The sequence below is a fragment of the Pezoporus occidentalis genome, unplaced genomic scaffold (genome assembly GCF_034315485.1).
Source record: "Pezoporus occidentalis ecotype Australia unplaced genomic scaffold, CSIRO_AGI_Poc_V1 ctg18, whole genome shotgun sequence".
Taxonomy (NCBI): Eukaryota; Metazoa; Chordata; class Aves; order Psittaciformes; family Psittacidae; genus Pezoporus; species Pezoporus occidentalis.
Window position 1 is genome coordinate 1,260,158 of NW_026913640.1, and position 19,805 is coordinate 1,279,962.

Consider the following 19,805-nt stretch of genomic DNA (forward strand, 5'->3'; position numbering starts at 1 on the left):
CAACCTTTACCTATGATGAGATGTAGCAAAGTCCACTGCTTTTTACCCCATTACAGTCTGTTCTATATGGAGGTGATGGTTCCAAATGTTTCAGTCCAATACTTCATTAATGTCTAGTTATACACCTCTGGTTCCAGTTAGTCACTCTGGTTTGGAGGAATAAACTACAGCAAACTACTGTCATTAGGACTCACCTCAATTTAAAAAGATCTGGTATCATCTATAGACTATACCTGGAAAGTTTATTCACATGCAAACACTTCCATATAAATGCCAGAATCTTTTCCTTTACATAAAAACTATAAAGTCCTGGATTGCAGTCCGAGCACCAGCTGCTCCTATACACTTATGACTGCTAGTTCACTGGGGGCTCATGCCCCATTCATGCCAGTCACTTCACCCTTCTGCCTCTGTTCTCTCATTTACATCTTGGACTTATATTTTCCATTTACTTCACAAAAGGCTCTCAAAGACTAATTAATAAGTATAGAATGGTACATAATCAAATTTTCAGATACTCAGTGATTTTTCTATGATTACATGAAGCTCTGAACAAAAGTGTTATGTAATAACAACTGTTATTAGAATTAAAATGAATCTGTAAGCTAATGCTGCATTTGATTACGTAACTACTTCATAATCAGAATGTGCCCTAATACAGCCTTTTTCCTCAAGACAAAAATACTATTCCAGGTTATTAACAGCAGCATTGTTTGGAACTTTCACCAACTTCACTAGTTAAACAGCTCATAGATGAGAGCTGTGAGGATATAGAAAGCAAAGCAGCGCAGTTCCTATGGGAAGAGACAACCTCTTCCTCTGGGTTTGAACAAAACCACATGTGATGATCACGACCTCTGAATGCTTCAGTGTTATAAATACAAAACCATAAGTCAAAGTCTAAACTCAAACTTTCTCTGCTGTTGTGTCAGCAGAATAAAATGCTAAGCCGTCTGTAATAAGGGAGAAATTAGTCAACTAGGGATTAAAAAAATGTTTTATATAGTTAATGTATGGTACTAATTGAGGTTACTGAATCTGGCAGCAAAAGCTGCTGTTCTAAGGAGGGTGGTACGAAGTTTCAGGTTATCCTGTGGATCCCTCCCACCACCTTCCAACATGTATATAAGTTGTCAGCTCTCCAGATCCTTTGCCAGTTCTCTCTTTCAGGCTTGCCAGAAGCAACAGAGGAGTAGAGATGAAAATCTTTTTCTTATTCACCTTTTCCACTCTTTTGTTGTCTGCTTTTGAACAAGCAGCTGCTTCTGCTCACTATGACAAGATTTTAACTCATAGTCGAATAAGGGCACGCGACCAAGGGTAAGTAACTGGGTTTTATTTTGATTTTAAAAAGGAGCTTGTTAACATTTATCCTCCCCTTCCTTCTCATATCGTATTAAATGTAATTTTTCACTATAAATTTTTACTATCAATCAAGTAGAACTTAGTTAATTGTTACAGGAATTGTTCTTCAATAAAAAGCTTTCTGGGGAGTTTCAAAAGGAGACAGAATATTGTCAGACTTCATAAAATATGGAAAAATCTAAAATCAACACTTCTTAATGAATAAAATACATGCATTTTAGAATCACGGAAATTAATTACAGTTCACAATTAACATAATGGGATGCCAGATATGTTTAATATACATTTTCAAAAGTTTGAATAGAGTTGGCACCTATCCCACAGTATTTGCTCTCTTTATTCCATTCTAATGGAAACCATGAATTTTATTTCATTGCTTTCTAACATGAGAATATATACTGGGAGTCCTTTGTAAAACTTCTGTTCCCGCTAGAGCAATGAAGCAAGCTGCTCCTCAGGGTGTGCAAAGGACAATGCTCCCAAGTCAGACTGCTCAGAAACATGGAAATAATTTTAACAGCTGGTGTCAGGGAGACACATGTGTCTAAAGATATTTTCCTGCAGTCTTCTTAAGTAAAAAGCATTCTGTGAATAAGAATTTTTTGCCATCCTATCTTCCTTTGTTACATTTCCTCAGCCTGCTAAACTCACACTGAGCTTTTTAAATAAAAAAAAAATCACTGACTTCCCGCTGATGTAAAATATACGTTCTAACTTTTGAGCTGACTTTTTTCTATTAGTGGCAAAATGCCTCTGCTCCATGGAATTCACCCTTAAGAAATTCCTTTTCTGTACACTACCATGCTAAGGAACAAGTATTCCTCATTTGAAAACTGTGACTCCTTTTATTTACTTTCAAATTTACACTTTGGTCCCCAGTAATTCCCAGAATGTTTACTTAGGTGCCTGCAGTACTCCAAATGGTTGGTAATCAAAATAGCTGATTGATTTACAGAAGACAGGGTTTCCGTCTAGATAAAGAACAAGGCACTTTTCTTCCCCATCTCCCCATGACCTTCAGCTGCACAGATGTGTACAAGACAAAATGAAAAGAGCTTGATGGTATTCACAACTCCATCCCCTGTGGCTGATAATTAATCCACTTTGCAGGGGAAAGGGAGTAATGTAAGGCACATTGAGACTTTAGTAGGCACAGCTGGTGATCATTACCCGTCAGAAACAGAGGGTCAAACCAAAATGGAGGGGAATATTCTGTCCCTGCTGGGAGGGTGGGCTTGCCAAAGAAACCCAGCTGGGCAGTCTCAGGAGCTTGCACTGTATTTGCTTGAAAACACACTTGCCCTGGGAACTTAATGTTAATTTCTTACTCTTGCTCAACAGAAAGAGTATTTGAGGCATTTTACATAGAACTTTCCCAAGGATGTACAGAAACTTCTTTTTAAAATGTTTCTCACTCCCACCCATAGCCCCAATGTCTGTGCCCTTCAGCAAGTTATGGGAACAAAAAAGAAATACTTCAGCACTTGCAGAAACTGGTACCAGGGAGCCATCTGTGGAAAAAAAGCGTAAGTATGCTATGCTGTGTTTCAAAACTATTCCCCATTCACTGAAATAGTATCATGTATGATAAGGAAGCTCTCATATTCTCAGAGACAAACTGCTTCATACAGACACAGTAAGAATTCATTTAATAATTTTACTGGGTTAAAGCTTCTCTTTAGCTGCTTCTAAAACCACCTGGATAACTGATCTAATAGTTATTGTCAAAATATCACAAAACGAGTGGAAATTCTGGAAATGACAGCATAATATATAGTCTTTTTTAAGTTTAAGAGGCTTCAGAGAATTAGGCTCAGCTAATAACTCTGAGTTAAGTATTCATAGCTCTGAGATACGCAAAGAGATACTCAGTATTCATAGCTCTGAGATACGCAAAGAGATACGTAGTTAAGTGACTTACCCAAAACCACAGAGAGACCTAATAGGCCAGTTGTGACAAGACCTTGGCACTACCTAGCAGAGCAGTGTGCTCAGACCACCTCTCTCTACAAAGAAAAAAACAAAATCAAAGTATGGTTGTGGATACAGATTAAACCTGTGTGAGTCTGATAATTTTTTGGAATCTGTATGTGTATTTCAATTATCATGCCTTCTCAGAATGCAAGTCATTGCCTTCTCTGTGACAAAATGTCAGTCACTACTACTTTGTCGAGCATAGGGCAGCTTCAGAGTGTGAACACATACAAACCCCCCAGTCCTGAACTTGGTCTGCCTCACTTGTCTTGCTTAGAATTTAAGTAATTTAACAGAAGCTGACATTGTTTATCCAATACACTGAACAAATGTTTTTCTTGTGTTCCACATTTTCTGTTGATGTTATGCAATTACTCAGATATATTTCTCAGCAGTTCTCACAGGAAGAAATTTTTATTTTTCCGTTATTCTCTTACAGGGTCCAAATAGGTCTGGGGTAAAATTTTCAGAAAGGCTTAAGTGAACAGGGGGTCAAGGCTTTAATTGCAACTCTCTTAGAGTATTAGGAGTCTCTTAGTGAAAGCCTATAAAACTCTTCCAAATTCCCAAGTAAAATTTAAGCACACAATTTGAATAGCAACTGAGAGATTGTGTGCCTTAAGAGATAGAGATAAGTTATATTGATACGTGGTGCAAATTGTATGTATGAAGAACTTCCCTTCATTTAAAGTAAGATTTATATTTAAAACTTTCTGAACGAACATCAGCCACTGTTTTAGATGATAAGGTAATGGGGACTAGAGATTTTGGTTTTTTGCCAAAGGCTTCCTTAAGAGTGGTTAGCATGGAAGAGAAATACCAGAAGTGTCAGCAACATAAGCCAGTCAAGGATGACTCCCTTCGTAAACAAGCTCTTAAATTGTCTTGAGAATGATTTTGGATCAACAGAAAGGAGAGCATGATCAAGAAGTAACTGATTATTTGCAATTAGATAGTCATATTTTTGTTCTCCTGATTGTCAGTCATGAGTAAATAGGATCCACATTTTTGACTCCATTCTTCAAGTTTTTAAAAGTGTTTTTAAAATATAGAAAAAAATAATTATAAATTTGGGGGGATGGAGGGAATAGATACGTTTGGATTTAAACAACTACACGTAGCTCACATTGAATCCAAGTGAGCTTCTACAAACAGAAAGTTTTTTAAATAAGCAGTGCAACCACAAGACTTTTAAAACTTATATAAAATTCATTGAATAGTTCTTTACAGAAAGTCAAAGAAGTCTATGGTGACAAAGAATTAGATCCAGACATAATTTGGGCTTGTGCTAGGGGATGGGGTGGAACAAAAAACTATGTGGAGTGTGCATGCATCGCTGGCAGTGCTGATACTGCTGCAGTCTCTCATGCTCTCCAGTGCATTTACATATGTGGCACTCTCATTTAAAAAAAAAAAAAAGTATAATTTTCCTTTTTTTCGGTTGTTTGTTTTTTTTTTTCAAAGCCAGTTTTATGGTTTGCTTCATTTTTTTTTTGGCTGGTTCAGCTATGATGGCTGAAAAACAATTATATTCATAGTTCTTCTTGAGCATGATCCCTATACTTAATAATGTAAAATTGGTTAAGACTCCCAAATGATTATTTATATGAGAAAAATGCCTCCAGTATTGATTTTTTTCACTGTAATCTGTAAAATCAGATTAAATCAAATTAAAATCCAACTTAAATCATTGCAAACTGTAAAATCAGACAGGTAAATCAGATAATAGGCAAGGACCACAAATGGGCTTGAATTGTGGTTTCTGTTGGATATTGGAGGCTTTGCATTTTTTGAATTTCCTAAAAGATGCTACATGTCATAACCCAGTGTTGGAAAGGATCCTTTCCAGTTTGGAAAGGGAAGGATCCAAATGAGATAAAGGAAAGGATCCAAATGAGGGAAAATGCAGTAGGAAGTTTTCTTCCATTTCCTTTCTGAGAAAGCGTTTTCAGTGCTCTGACAGCATACCACAAGTTAATGGAACTGAACTGTGCTTCCAATACAGTGAGACACTGATTCCGATACACAGTGTTGCTTTTCAAACACTGCCATGGCTTTGAAGTTTTAACTCTAAAGTAAGTCTGGACATGAAAATGATACCATGGCACTGCCAAAGCCAAGGAAAAGACCTGGAATTCATGGTCCAAGCTGTCGCGCTAAGCTTTTTTGCTATTGTAAACTTTATTGATTACTAATTACTTACTTAAAGAGGTGAAAGACAGTAACCTCAGTAAGTTACAGTTCATGTTGAGCAAATCATAATGAACTTCCTACACAGACACGCAATCTTATTATTCTAAATGCCCAGAAGTTTTTTTGGTACATAATTGAATGTCTAGAATTCTAACTAGTCTCTCCCATTTTGATTTTGGCCTTGATTTTACAAGCAAATCCAGACAGATTAAAACTACTTTTTCATAAAAATTGCAGATTTTTTTGATGGTAATAATAATCAGTTTCCATTCAAAATAGACTCTGTGGGTTCCTTTGCCCACCTCTACATGCAGTTTTTTCAGGACCCACAGGTTTATAGTATTTATCAAAATCTTTCCTCTCCTCCAAGGGGCATTATAATACTGACTTCCGTTTTCCTTCAAAGGACATGCAAGTCATCCAAAATACTCCACCTTTTGAGTGAGGTCTGCCATATCACTGACATCTTTGGCTCTACATATTATTCCACTGCAGACGCATTGGGAAGAAGGGTATTTAGTGAAAATGACAGACTGGAACTTGGATATTCTCACAGTCAATATTGGAAACAACCTGTTCCTGTGGTTTTATTCCTAGATAGATGTCAAGACTTCCCATGAGAGAAAATGTGGTCTCAGCACAAATCTGACAAGAAATTCATTACTTTGCTGAGCTCCAGAAGTAAACAGAGTTATGAAGTGATAGATACCTTCATGTGTCAGGGAAAATTGATGCAATAGGCAGTTTGAACTCATAGAACTAAAACCAGGTGTGACTTTGTTCTCTTCATTGACTAGCATTTAGAGGAATGTAAACTGTAAATAATATTACAGAACTTATATAAGGACCTAAGCAAGAATCCTGCTATGGCCTACCAGAGGAAGACTGAGTGGTGGGACTGGGTAGATTTGGGCATGAAGAGTCTACACAAAACTACACTTGTGCAAGCATGCACAGAGCAAGGCTAGAGGGAGAAAACTGTGTGTATGACAGTAACACAAGAGGGATGGGGACCTGGTGGAGTGAGTCCAAAGGAGGGCCTTGAAGATAATCAGAACTGGAGCACTTTTCTATGAAGACAGGCTGAGAGAGTTGGGCTTGTTCAACCTGGAGAAGGAAAGGCTCAGGGAAGACCTTAAGGTAGCTTCAAATATTTAAAGGGAGCATTCAAGAATTCTGGAGTTGGACTTTTTACAAGGATGTGTAGTGGCAAGACAAAGAGGAATGGCTTTAAGCTGACAGAGGGGAGATTTAAGTTAGACATTAGGAAAAAATTCTTTACTATGAGGGTGGTGAGACACTGACACAGGTTGTCCAGAGAAATTGTGGATGTCCCATCCCTGGAAGTGTTTAAGGCCACAGAGGATGGGGCTTTGAGCAACCTGGCCTAGTGGAGGATGTCTCTGCTTACGGAAGGGTGTTGGAACTAGATGATCTTTAAGGTCCCCTTCAACCCTAACCATTCTATGAGTCTATGATTCTAGTTCAGTTGTAGAACTCCTGAGGGTTTTTTTGGGGACTGTAATAGAGCATCTGTTATAACTTAGTCTTAGCTGTCAATGGAAGTTTTATACTCTCTGCATCCAAAACAGAAATGCAGACATGACTAAAGAGGTTACTATAATAAGAATGCTAATGCAGCATGCAATGGCTCTTCTCATGTTAATTTCTACATGTTACAAAGTCCTTCTTAACTTGCATATGTGATCTATAAAATGTTAATTTAAAAATGCTTTTATTATTTATGCTTCCTATCCAGTGCTGCAGATTAGATCCAGTTGGGATGCTAAACTATGAGTCTATTGGGCCAAAAGTCTTTCCACTGTTTCTCTGCAGTATTTTTTCTCCATGCCAGCAAGGAGTAGAAAAGGATGAGTCACAGAGCTGATCTGAATAAACTAAAAACTGTCTCTGATAGCCAAGAATAACAAGGACTTAAGATAGTGTTGCTCTCCCCCTTTTTCCTTTGGAATTCTCTCCTTTGGATGAGATCAGAACAAATTTGTATTGAAAAAAAAAAAAAACCAACAAAAAAAAACAACCAAGCCCACCACCCAAAAAAAAAACCCCAAAACCTCCAAAGCCTCAAAAATGTTTCATTGTTTGATATCTGAGAAGCTGCTTTCTTCACTCGGGCACCATCTTATATTGAACTAGTAGGGAGATAGAAATGAGTATAACTTATGGTGTGTGATCATACTTCCCCTGAGTACTGTGGTGCTGAGAAACTGCCTCTTGTACTGAGTTTTATCTGATTTTAACCTCATTATGATATTCTCCATGCAAAACTTTTTTCTCATTACATCTTCCTCATTACATTTTGAGCACAGCTGTTGTATGGCATTCTAATTGTAGTTAACTGTAAGAGAACAGCAATACTGTAAGTAGAAGCTTATGGTAACCTTTAATGACTGAATGAAAAGAAATCCTGGGCTGTACATAATAAGTTACATGGCAAAAAAGGCACTGATCTTGTAATGCATGGCTGAAAAAACATTCTTTCTCAACTATGTTCTTAAGCCAATTTTCTGCCTTTCATTAATTTTGTCATTGTTGGATATGGTAAGAAGACTAAACTTGCCATGTCTTATTCTATGCTGATAACTCAGTTTCCTCTTTCCTTTTTCAAAAGCTAATTATATCTGCAAAATGCAATCTTTCATAATTGCTCATGGGGTGATGGGGAGAGATTTTCTGATCCATGGAAGGAAAAATTATTTTATCATGACAAAGCAGTTCACACAGTTGGGAGAACATTATGACTCCTACTCTACTACACAGTTTTCTTTAATCATTTTGGGGGGTTTTACTAGCTTCTGGCAGGGATGCAACAGAAAGGAAGAATATAAAGTTAATTTCCTTATTAGTCAGAAAATCCGTAGCCTAAATTGTATCCTATTCTTGCATTCCCAAGAATAAAATAAAGAAAAATATGTATTAAAAAGAACTCTACAAGTAGTCTAAATATATGGCTTCTCAGTTGAAAAGATGCACATGGAAAAATAAAGACTGTTTTTAAAAACAATTCTTTAATCTTTGCCAGATCTTTCACATTGTTGTCAATTTCAGAATTATACTCCTCACTTTTAAAATCATGCTTTGTAATGTTATTGGTCTGGAATTTTTTAATCTCTTCAAGGAGTTTGGATGTTGAAGGTCTTGAGATCAACTTTTCATTTGAATAAGTTGTTCATTTTAATGTACTTGTGGTTAATGTTTTGTCAGCTTTAGTTTATGAAAAATGAGAGAATTGTACTCAGCTGCTACCAAAGTGCCTACAAATGTAAAGCTGGAATGTGATGGTAAAAGCTCAGCAAAATTTTCCTGGAATTAGTGTTCAGGACTCTATCACTGTCAACATCAGCCAGGCCTACAAAAATATACATACTATGCAAAACTGTGATGCTAATTTTTCTTTGTCCCTTACAGTGTACCATAATTGGAAAAGTAATATCCGGAGTCTATTGTCTTGAAATTTGTTTTAAACCTTTCATAAGATTGTATAATTTGTCAGCATTTCCTCTCTCAAGGAGCCAGAGTCAAGACTGTGATAATTTGTGTGAATTTGCACTTTTGTGTAAGAAAAGAGAAATTGTCAAACAGATGTATAGTAGTAGACCTTTTCTTTCTGTCAGATTTATGAAGAAGACTCCTATCTTATAGGAGCATGAATGGTAAATTGTGTGTTATAGTATAGAATTATCATTTAGCCCTAATTTGCTCTTATGTGTAGCATACACATATTCAAGAATAAGAATATTTTATTTACATCATTATATATCAGTTCCTGATCTGAGGAACTGCTAAATTCTGTGTATGCTGTGATGGCATCCTCCTTTAACTCTGTTTTTGATTTCTTGTTGTCTGGTTTTCATCCTCACTACATTTACCAGTGAGCTTTCCCTTGTGTTCATCCATCCAGTCTTTAGTGACTTCCTTCTCTGTAACCTGCTTTATGTCTGTTCTTAATTAGTTCTCTCCGTCATTCCTAAGCTTCTTCAGTCTTCCTTGAAAAACTGAGGCTCTCTCATCCCACTTTCTATCACCATACACTACACAGGACTTTCTTCTAAATACCTGTTAGGTTCTATGGCCAGTATGTACATGACCTCATGTAGATTTGTCATTTTAATTTCTGTTCTGTTCATTTGTTTTCCTTTTCCTTTACAACCCTGATGCCACCAGTTTCTATCAATGTCTTCACTTTATTTTCCCCTTTTTTCAATCCCATCTAATCTTTTCAAAACAGTTAAATATTTTCTTCAACTGCTCTTCTAGTTGCTTCATCTTTTAATAACTCTATGCAAGCTGCACATCCCCTCCTAATTTCCTTCCTAGCACTTAATGATGGAAGTCATTCTGTAAATTCTAAAGCCTTGCATTTACTAAAATACAACCAATCTGTAGTCTATAAAGAAAAGGTTAAATGATAAAAAGGAGTGAAGAAGTGGAGACTGTGTACTTAGCAATGAAAAATTAATTAAAAATTAGACTTAGCTAAAATTAGTATTCACTTATCCTGTACATTTTTTGATTGTGCTTTGTTTGTATGCCACAGGACTGTCTTATATGAGTGCTGTCCTGGCTATATGAAGATGGATGGTACAAGAGGATGTCCTGCAGGTGCAAGCTTGTTTTCATATGGATGAGTCAGTATGAGAAGCATCACAGCACAGGAGACTTTCAAAGATGGTCATCTTGAGAAATTATTACCTCTTTTTAAGAATTACTGCCTGAGAATACACAGCTTCATTTGCATACAGCCCACACAGTTAGAAATCAGCCAGCACTGAATTTGGACATTCAGTTTAAGTTGAATTTCTCAGCTGCTTGCAGTTGAGAAGAATGATAGTTCCCAAAGCTGTGAAAGAACTTTTATTCCTATTTCCACCACACCCCAGAGTAACCTAAAAGCATACCAGTAAGGTCAGAAACCAAGGACATGAGGTGTGGCATATCTAACTTCTGTTTATTCCTTTTTCCCTAGAAGACTTGAATCTTATTTACTAGAAGAGTGTTATAGGCTTTAAATAAACTAAGGACTGAAAATTAAGACTTAATTAATTATATTCTTGATTTTCTTTATTTCTGCTACTATGTTTTGCATAAATAAAATTAATCAAAGCAAGGAAGAGTAATCTGTGAAGAAATTTATGTCATAACTTCAGATCCTTTTATCTGAACTATGCCCTTTACATTCAGTAATAGATTTCGGCATACCTAAGGCAGAGTTTGTTTAGATGAATTCATTTTGCTTTAGGTATTGACATTAGAATGAGGTCAGTCATACTCTAGAATTGCCTGTTACTCTTCATGACCTTAAAAAGAGCCAAGAACAGCTAGCACACATACAGATGTCTTGCTTCTCGACGCCTAGAAGTAGGAAAGCTGAATTCAGGTCTCATGTAGCATTGTTTTAACTGTGAGCCTATGGACATCCTTACTCTCTGGATAAGAGTTTATGCATAAACCACACACTGGAAGAGCAAGAGCCCTCACAAGAGCAATTCTGCTCCACCATGACCAAATGAGACTCACTCCATCAAAATTTTTGTGATTATATATGGAATTTTCTCTTGTTCTTAATGGATAGACACCCATTTCAGCTTGTGTTGGCTCAAAACAAAACAGCTCTTCTAAAGAAAACATTACAATATTCAGTTTTGTTTGATCTAATTTTTCATTAAGCAAACTGAAAAAATAAATAACAAGCAGATGTGTTTGGATGGTTTTTGAGTGTTTTGACGATAGAATTTTAATCCAAGCACAATGTTTTAATATTGGTTTAAACAGTTTCAGAAAGGCAGCACTACTGTCCAACTAAAAGAAACAGAATACATTTGATTGTGAGAAAACAGATGACTGAAGAGTTTACAGTATTTTTATGTTTATTTCAGTTGCTCCTATTGATCACGTATATGGCACACTTGGTATTGTGGGAGCTACTTCCACACAGCAGTATTCTGACATATCAAAGCTGAGAGAAGAGATTGAAGGACGAGGATCATTCACTTTCTTTGCACCAAGCAATGAAGCCTGGGAGCAATTAAATTCAGTAAGTGTGTGTATGCTCATGCACACATATATGTGTTAAACTGTATTTCTCTTTCAGCTAATGTTGTTTTAGCTGCAACAGGTAGTCTATGAAAAGGTAGATCAGAAAAAATATTGATATTTTAGATATAAAAGGACGTTGGAAAAGTTATAATAAAATTATTTTCATGTTTAACATACATTGCTGAATCTAGAGAGTCTGAATTTGTTTTCACTAGTACTAAGCAACTGTGTTTCTTCATTAAATGCTTCCATGAAAAATATGAATATTATTAGTGCTATTAGCACAGTTTGGGGTAAATTCACAGGAATTCCGGCAACTGCACGATGTACAGTACAACTGTACTTTGTCAGTGATTCAGTGTCCTTTTAGTAATGTGTTTAGGTAAATAAATATTGAATCAAAGCTCAATGATCTGTCTGTGATGAGAACTCCTGTCTTCCATTTCTGAGCAAATCAGACTAAAGTATCATTTAAGTAGAGTCAGATTGACTGGTATCAAAGTTGTGTCTCCCAATAGGAAATATCCATTGCAGTATATATTGCAAGCATATGTTAAAGTAACTATATGTACATCTTTCTGACTAGAAGAATGTTTTGATTCCTCTAAGTAATGAAATTCCTTTGTTCTTCAGGAAATTCATAGGAATTTGGTTGACAACGTAAATATTGAACTGTATAATGCTCTCCACCACCACATGGTAAACAAGCGTATGTTGACAAAAGATCTTAAGAATGGCATGACTCTGGTGTCTATGTATAATGACCAGAAATTGCTTATTAACCATTATCCTAATGGGGTAAGTCTGCTCTTTTTTTTTCTTTTTTTGTTTTTTTTAATACGAAAATTATTCAGTTATAGCCATTACTTTTTCCTTTATTTCCTTCTATAGCTAAGAAAACTGGTTATAGAAAGTTTAACATCTAGCAAATCAGTTGTCACTGACAAAAATAAATAAATTTTCTCTTGAAAAAATTTGTCTGCTACATAGACTAATCACTAAGAAAGAATGTGTGTTCTTGCTGTTTAGAAATCAAAGTTCAAATGAAAATAAACTTTCTTCCTAAAAGATAAAGCCTTTTGTGTGCAAAATATGTGATCATAATAAACTGGGGAGAAAATCTAGTATTAATCTTCATGTGTTTACAAAATAATTTTTACATCAGATCTTTCATTTGAATTGGAGTGCATGGTAGAAGTAGGGGACATACTTCCTGTAGAAGATCGTAGGGGACATACTTCCTGTATTTGGCTAGAAACAAAATAACTTATAAATGCTAGAAATCTCGCAGTTAATTCATTCATCTTTGTTGCCTTAAAGGCATTGAAAATTATATGTTTGACTACAGCTTACATTAGTAAAAAATCCTCATACAACCACTGTATTAGCCATACACCGAAACCAAAAGTGAATAACTGCATTAAGAAATTAAACATAAATATGAAATAAATGTTGCCTGAATAAATCTACTGCTAGCTTCCCAGAAGCTTAGCGTTTGAAATCTTATACATTTTTACTTAAAATTTAAAATGAAAACTGTTAGAAGAATGAATTTGGAAAGTAGAGTCCATACATTGCCCATCTTAAGAATCAGATTGCAAGTATATGATCCAACAAATGTTTAATGTTCTGCTTGATTGTCCAAATATAGGTTGTTACTGTTAACTGTGCCAGGATCATCCATGGCAACCAGATTGCTACCAATGGTGTTGTTCATGTCATTGATCGTGTCCTGACTGCTGTTGGAAGTACTATTCAAGATTTCATTGAGGTCGAAGACGATCTTTCATCTCTTAGAGTAAGTGGACAAAAATAAAAACACTTTTCTGGTTTTGTAGGGTTTTTTTTCTTTCTTTTCTATTTGTGTATGATAGTTGGAAGTAAGAAGGATTAGTTCAGAAAGAGAGAGAAATAAATTAAATTATGAGCTCCAACTAATGTTGCAAATCTGGCTATATAAAAAGTATATTTTACATAAGAAATCTGTTTATTCTCTTTTGTTGATCAAATAAGACCACATCAATAGAACATAATGTGTCCCTGTACATAAAAAGTGTGTCTTCAAGCACTGAGGTAATGAAACTTGTGTCATAAATTACCATCTGGTGCTGCTAGGTAAATAAGAAAAAGTTCAAAGTGGATGATAGAAATGGTAAAAAAAAAAAACCAACAAAACAACAAATTCCAGAACCTAACTAATAGCAAGTTTCAGAGCATCAGTAGATAAATGTAAAAAAAAAGTTTCTTGAGGAGAGGAAGCAGGTTTTTTCTGTCCAGGTTTCTAATCTCTCTTTCTTCTGAGAGATGAGTCTGCTTACTGTAATGGGATTTCATGCTGCACATGTTTAAAAGAATATGCCATGGTTTCACAAGTAGCTGTTGTCCTTTTCCCTCCCCCATATCCTTAATTAAAAAAATAATAATAATTTTAAATGCAGGGCATAAATATGGAAAAGACCTTCTGAATCCCTCAAATCTAGTCCATGACAGGCAACCACATCATTTAATCTCTTTAGAAAACTGAATGTACAAACACTTTCTAGTTGCTAAGATCACATTTGTTTTTCTTTCAGCTACATCACATTAAACTCTGCCTTTCTGACGTTTCAAAGGGTGAATTCCCTGTTTATAGCACATACACTTGCCAATTACTCTGTGTGTGCCCTTGCCCTTAATACTACTTTTGGCTCCAAAAGCAACTGTGCTAATGAAACCATTCACAACAAAATCAACCCTGAGACTCTAATATGGCATTTCTTTTAGCATGGCTATTCCCATCTTCCAATTCACCAGTTTCGTATGCACTTTATCATTCTGTCTTAGGTTGATCTAATAATATTTCATCTTTAACTGAGCAAATTATTTACTCAAGTCCAGGTGTGTTCAATTTTACATATGTTCTTTTTCTAGAAAATCCACAAATCATATTGGCATACCCTATTATAGTACCCTTTTAATCCATCATATATTCTCACAATTACTTCTTGAATGTCCAGAGCTGAGTAACATTTATAATTCCAGAATCATATAATCATAGAATGGTTTGGGTTGAAGGGGACCTTAAAGATCACCTAGTTCCAACCTCCTGCCAAGGACAGACACACCTTCCAGTAGACCAGGTTGCAAAACCCAGAGATAATTTTTCCTAGCCTCAAAGCCTGAGATGGGATAGAATTGAACGTTTCAGTTCGAATTTGATCAAGGATCATCTAGCCTGATCACTTCAGGGCTCACCAAAAGTTAAATCATGTTATTAAGGGCACTGTCCAAACACTGACAGGCTTGAGTCATTGACCACCTCTCAGTAAAGAAATGCTTCCTACAAGCCTGTTCCAGTGTTTGACCACCGTCTCAGTAAGGAAATGCTTCCTAATGTCCAGTCTAATCCTCTCCTGACACAACAATTGAACATTTCCCATGCATCCTATCACTGAATACTAGGAAGATCAGCACCTCCCTCTCCACTTACTCTCTTCAGGAAGCTGTAGAGAGCAGGGAGGTTGCTCCTCAGCCTCTTGTTGTGATTTAGAACTTCTTCCTTGTGTTTAATCAAATTAGTCATACATCTGTAATATATTTTTTATTATTTCAAGGGCAAATTATTAATTTTGATCTGATTTGTCAAGATGTTCACATTTTTCATTCAAAAATTCAGGCCAAAATAATTCCAAATTTTGCCCTGTTGTCACCACTGTCAGAATTTATTGATTACTGTGTGCTGCATTAAAAAGGTAACTCAGTATATCAAGACACATTTTCCCCACAAAAATAGTTTTCATTTCCTTATTGTCAGTTTTGCCTGTCCATAACACAGATCTGTCTAGCATTAAAGTACCTGTGGGCACTTGGTGAAATGAGACAAATAATGTTTTTTGGTAATATTTTAAATAACCAGCTTTAAAAATAAATTTATCTTCTAGGCTGCTGCCATCACATCAGATGTCTTGGATACTCTTGGAAGGCCTGGCCATTACACACTCTTTGCTCCTACTAATGAAGCTTTTGAGAGACTTCCAAGGGGAGTTCTAGAGAGGATTATGGGTGACAAGGTGGCTTCTGAAGGTGTGTACTCTTTTTTTTTTTTCAAATGAGAAATACAGGTGACTACATCAGGAGATAGAAGCTACATTATCCTACTGGCTCTGAAATTAAGCTCCTGTACTTTCATACATATTGGAGGAGGTATTTCATCTCTGATTTTTCCAATTACCTAATGATTACAAGTCACTGAAAACTTAGTTTCCAAAACACTGATGTTACTGATAGTTCAGCTGCACAGTTACGATATTACACAGATACAAGATTACTGCCTCTAGAAATGTAGGGCTAATAGAATGTGGGAGCTTCTCACAGCTTTCTCATCAACAGCTTTTCCGTAAAAAAAAAAAAAGAAATGTTCTTGTAAAAGCTAAGTTTGGCCCTGCAAGCTGAACTGAATTTGTGCTATGTATTCTGACAAACTATAGCAGTCAGCACACTTACTTTTTTGAGAACTACAGTAAATCCAAGTAATAGCTGAATCAGTTATGTTTATTAATGTAATGGAACACTAAGAAATGGAAAGCTGCATTTCTGTCATCTCCTTTATGCTCTCTACTGCTGTCCTGGGTTCAGCAGTAGCAGCCATTTTTCCCCTTCTTGGTAGCTGGTGCAGTGCAATGTTTTGACTTTCAGCTCGGGAACAGAGCTGATAACAAGCGATGTTTTGGTTTGGCCAAGGACTTTGTGAGCCTCATGCTCTGCCAGGGAGGAGGGGAAGCCAGGAGGAAGCAGAGACAGGACACCTGACCCAAACTGACCAAAGAGGTATTCCATACCACAGCACGTCATGCCCAGGATGTAACTGGGAGTTAGCCGGAAGGGCTGGGGGACTGCGGGGTTGGAGGAGGTATCGGTCAGAGCTTGGTCGGGCTGGGGTGGGGGCGAGTTATCGGTCGGCTGGTGGTGAGATGATGTATTCTCTTCCCTTGTTATTTACTTTATCATTATTATCACTGGTGGTAGCAGTAGTGATTTGTGTTATACCTTAGTTACTAAACTGTTCTTATCTCAACCCGTGGGAGTTGCATTCTTTTTGATTCTCCTCTCCGTCCCTCCGGGAGCAGGGGGAGGGCAAGAAAGGGGGGGGAAGTGAGCGAACGAATTACCTGACTGAGTTTAAACCACGACAACTGCACTAAACAAGTTCTCAATCATTTCATTTTAGCCTGATTAAGTCAGTCAATGAAGTCAGTCAAAGAAGGATGGTGAAAAGAGGGACCTGGTCTAATTAATAACTAAAAATGGAATTCTGAAATAACACAATTTTTTTTGATGTGGCTTTTTATTAATTTTTTTCAGTTTACCTTCAGGAATTTTTGGCTGATTCTTTTGGTGCTCACAGAGGATAGCACACTGAATCTCAGTTACTATAAAAAAGCATAATAAAATACAAATCTGGGCTGGATTTTCATAGCCTATACAGTTGTGTACTTAGAGGTCTATTTGGAGCATATCATCTACAGTCACTAAGTTATATACTCTGTTACATGCAGGTTGTCACATAAACTGTATAGTTTTTATAATACCAGTGATGCCAAATATATTTGACCATAAATGTTTTTTTTAGAGGCCTGTAGGATCAATTGTCAAATAAATAGCTTTCAATAAATTATCTATCAATGCAAATATATGTGCTAGATAAGCTAGTAAACTATTAAAATAGTGTAGCTATTTTATCTCCCACCTATATGTGTATATTGTGTATATATATGGATATATATAAAAATATATGTATCTAAATACCTATACATTAATGTCCTGATCTTTTCTCCACAGCTCTAGTGAAGTTCCATATTTTAAATACTCTCCAGTGCTCTGAAGCTATCACTGGTGGAGCTGTCTATGAGACCTTGGAAGGAAACACAGTTGAAGTTGGTTGTGATGGTGAAAGTCTGACTGTGAATGGAGTGAAGATGGTAAAACGCAAAGATATTGTGACAAGCAATGGTGTTATCCATCTCATTGGTGAAGTCTTAATTCCTGATTCTGGTCAGTGATGTGTATGAAAAGCTTCTTATACTGAAGATGTTTTCTACAATCTTACCTATATTCCCTCAGCTCTCTTGTTATGGATAAGCATGGAGAATCCAGGAAAAGGAATAAACTGTGTGCTAAAATGTTTTGTCTTATTTGCAGCCAAGCAAGTCATTGAGCTTGGTGGTGCCCAGCAGACAACTTTTACAGACCTGGTGACACAGGTAGGACTTGCATCTTCTTTAAGACCTGAAGGCCAATACACTCTTCTGGCACCTCTGAATGGTGCTTTCTCAGGTTAGTAGCCTTAAAAGATTATGCTCTGGATGTAAAAATAGGTAAGAATATATGCTACATAGTAATACTTATATTTTTTTATAGATGACACCTTAAGGATGGATCAACGCCTTCTTAAAACAATCCTGCAGAATCACATTATAAAAGTGAAAGTCGGGCTCAATGAGCTGTACAATGGACAAGAGCTGGAGACAATTGGAGGAAAATTGCTTAGGGTCTTTGTGTATCGCACAGTAAGTGAATGGGGCTTTCTAACAGTATGTATCCCAACTATGAAAATGAAGAATTATGAAAAGGTAAAAGACAAAGTGGAACAAAACCTCCAACATTTCACAACATGATTGTCTAGCAAAAAATTTCAAGCTTTAAGGCTAAGAAAGTGTGAAAATCTAATCTTTATCAATAGGAACTTGTTTGCATGGAAGACACTGCGAAAACAAGGCAGAATTCTGTATTTGGCACACCATTATTTAATTTTTAACATTTTGTTTGTTTGTTTAGAACTAGTTAAGAGAATTCTCAAGGGAAGCTAAAAAATCAAGTTTGGAAATATTTGCACCATATAAACTTAATCCAGATTTTGCTACTTTTGCTTTCTCAAGCAATACCAGATTTCCTGGCAAGAACACAAAATGTGACTGTAGGAAATGAATATGAATCTTATGTTTAAATTTAGAAACCTGTTGGGAAGTATGTATCCATCTCATTTTATCAGATATGTTTAAATGTGTATCACTGTGTGAAAGCTGCACTTGTTTCTCTTTTAATCAGGCTGTATGTGTTGAAAATTCATGCATGGTCAGAGGAAGTAAAGAAGGAAGGAATGGTTTTATTCACATCTTCAGACAGATCATCAATCCAGCAGAAAATACACTGCATGAAATGCTGAGGAATGATAAGCGTTTTAGGTGAGTAGTGGTTTTGACAGCCCTGATATTTCCCTAGAGATAACAACTCTAGGATATACAGCACAGCTGATCTGAGAAATAATTGCGGGTTGTTGAATTTTGAGAAACATGGAGGGCAGGGAAGGCTTTATTGCCTCCTCAAAAAAAAAAAAAATTAAGAAGGAGAAAGAAAATGTGGGAGGTTGGGGAACAAAAAGAAAAAGTGTTCTTCTCTAGCTATATGCTGAAATCGCTCTCAGACTTAATGTTACAATGGTTGTTTAGGTACACAGTTACCCATAAGACACCAGAGTGAGAGGAGTAAAAAGACAAAATTGGATAATACCTCCAGGACTATAAATACAGCAGTGTCTGGTGGTTTAGTTAATGAGTAGTACTATTCCATATGGATGCAGCATGACTTTATGCCCTTCCAGTACATATTTCTGTCTCCTTCCTGCAAGTATCTCCATACTTTTAGAAAAATAACCACTCTTGTCATCTTCTCTTCATCTCTTTGATTGGTGGGGACTTAATTTGATGAATTCTGCTCTGATACAGTCTGACAACTTTTTTTTCTCCCCTTCAAATCCTTTTTCTTCAGTCTGCTACTTTTAAGACTGTCCTTTTTTCTGATTTCCCTCTTCTGCTTCTGGGAAATAGTGAGATCGTTGCATTGTCAAAAAATGAGGAAACTAAAGGCCTGGACCCAAGTGCAGTTTATTATTTTTGGTTTGTTTCTTTGTGATAAACAGTGTTTTCCTCAGTCTGGTGAAAGCTGCAGATTTAGATGATGTTCTGTCACGACCTGGAGAATGGACTCTATTTGTTCCTACTAATGATGCCTTTAAAGGTTTGACTGATGATGATAAGGATATACTGATAAGTAAGTAACATAAGAAAAACAGAAATATAAGCAAAGGTAAAACTGAAGGGAAAGGTTGCTAGTGCTTTTCTTACACAAAAGCTATCTGATAAAACAGTTTACTTTTGACTAAGAGCAGGTCATAGGCCATC

At 36.3% G+C, this 19,805-nt stretch overlaps 1 protein-coding gene across 6 annotated transcripts in view; it reads left to right on the plus strand.

Moving 5' to 3' along the window:
* Nucleotides 1–977: 977 nt before the first annotated feature.
* POSTN (periostin) overlaps nucleotides 978–19,805 on the plus strand; it is a 37,244-nt gene continuing 18,416 nt past the window's right edge. For 2 of the 6 annotated variants that reach the window (XM_062615014.1, XM_062615016.1), the window contains exons 1-12: nucleotides 984–1,320; nucleotides 2,793–2,891; nucleotides 10,091–10,155; nucleotides 11,430–11,587; nucleotides 12,223–12,387; nucleotides 13,241–13,387; nucleotides 15,510–15,651; nucleotides 17,407–17,619; nucleotides 17,767–17,901; nucleotides 17,986–18,134; nucleotides 18,673–18,809; nucleotides 19,544–19,674. In XM_062615014.1, coding sequence (XP_062470998.1) covers nucleotides 1,199–1,320; nucleotides 2,793–2,891; nucleotides 10,091–10,155; nucleotides 11,430–11,587; nucleotides 12,223–12,387; nucleotides 13,241–13,387; nucleotides 15,510–15,651; nucleotides 17,407–17,619; nucleotides 17,767–17,901; nucleotides 17,986–18,134; nucleotides 18,673–18,809; nucleotides 19,544–19,674 — 1,663 coding nt within the window. In that variant the 5' untranslated portion in view covers nucleotides 984–1,198. Of the gene's footprint in view, nucleotides 1,321–2,792; nucleotides 2,892–10,090; nucleotides 10,156–11,429; nucleotides 11,588–12,222; nucleotides 12,388–13,240; nucleotides 13,388–15,509; nucleotides 15,652–17,406; nucleotides 17,620–17,766; nucleotides 17,902–17,985; nucleotides 18,135–18,672; nucleotides 18,810–19,543; nucleotides 19,675–19,805 lie in introns of all 6 variants that reach the window. The other 4 variants (XM_062615015.1, XM_062615012.1, XM_062615013.1 and 1 more) reach the window with 4 other exon arrangements.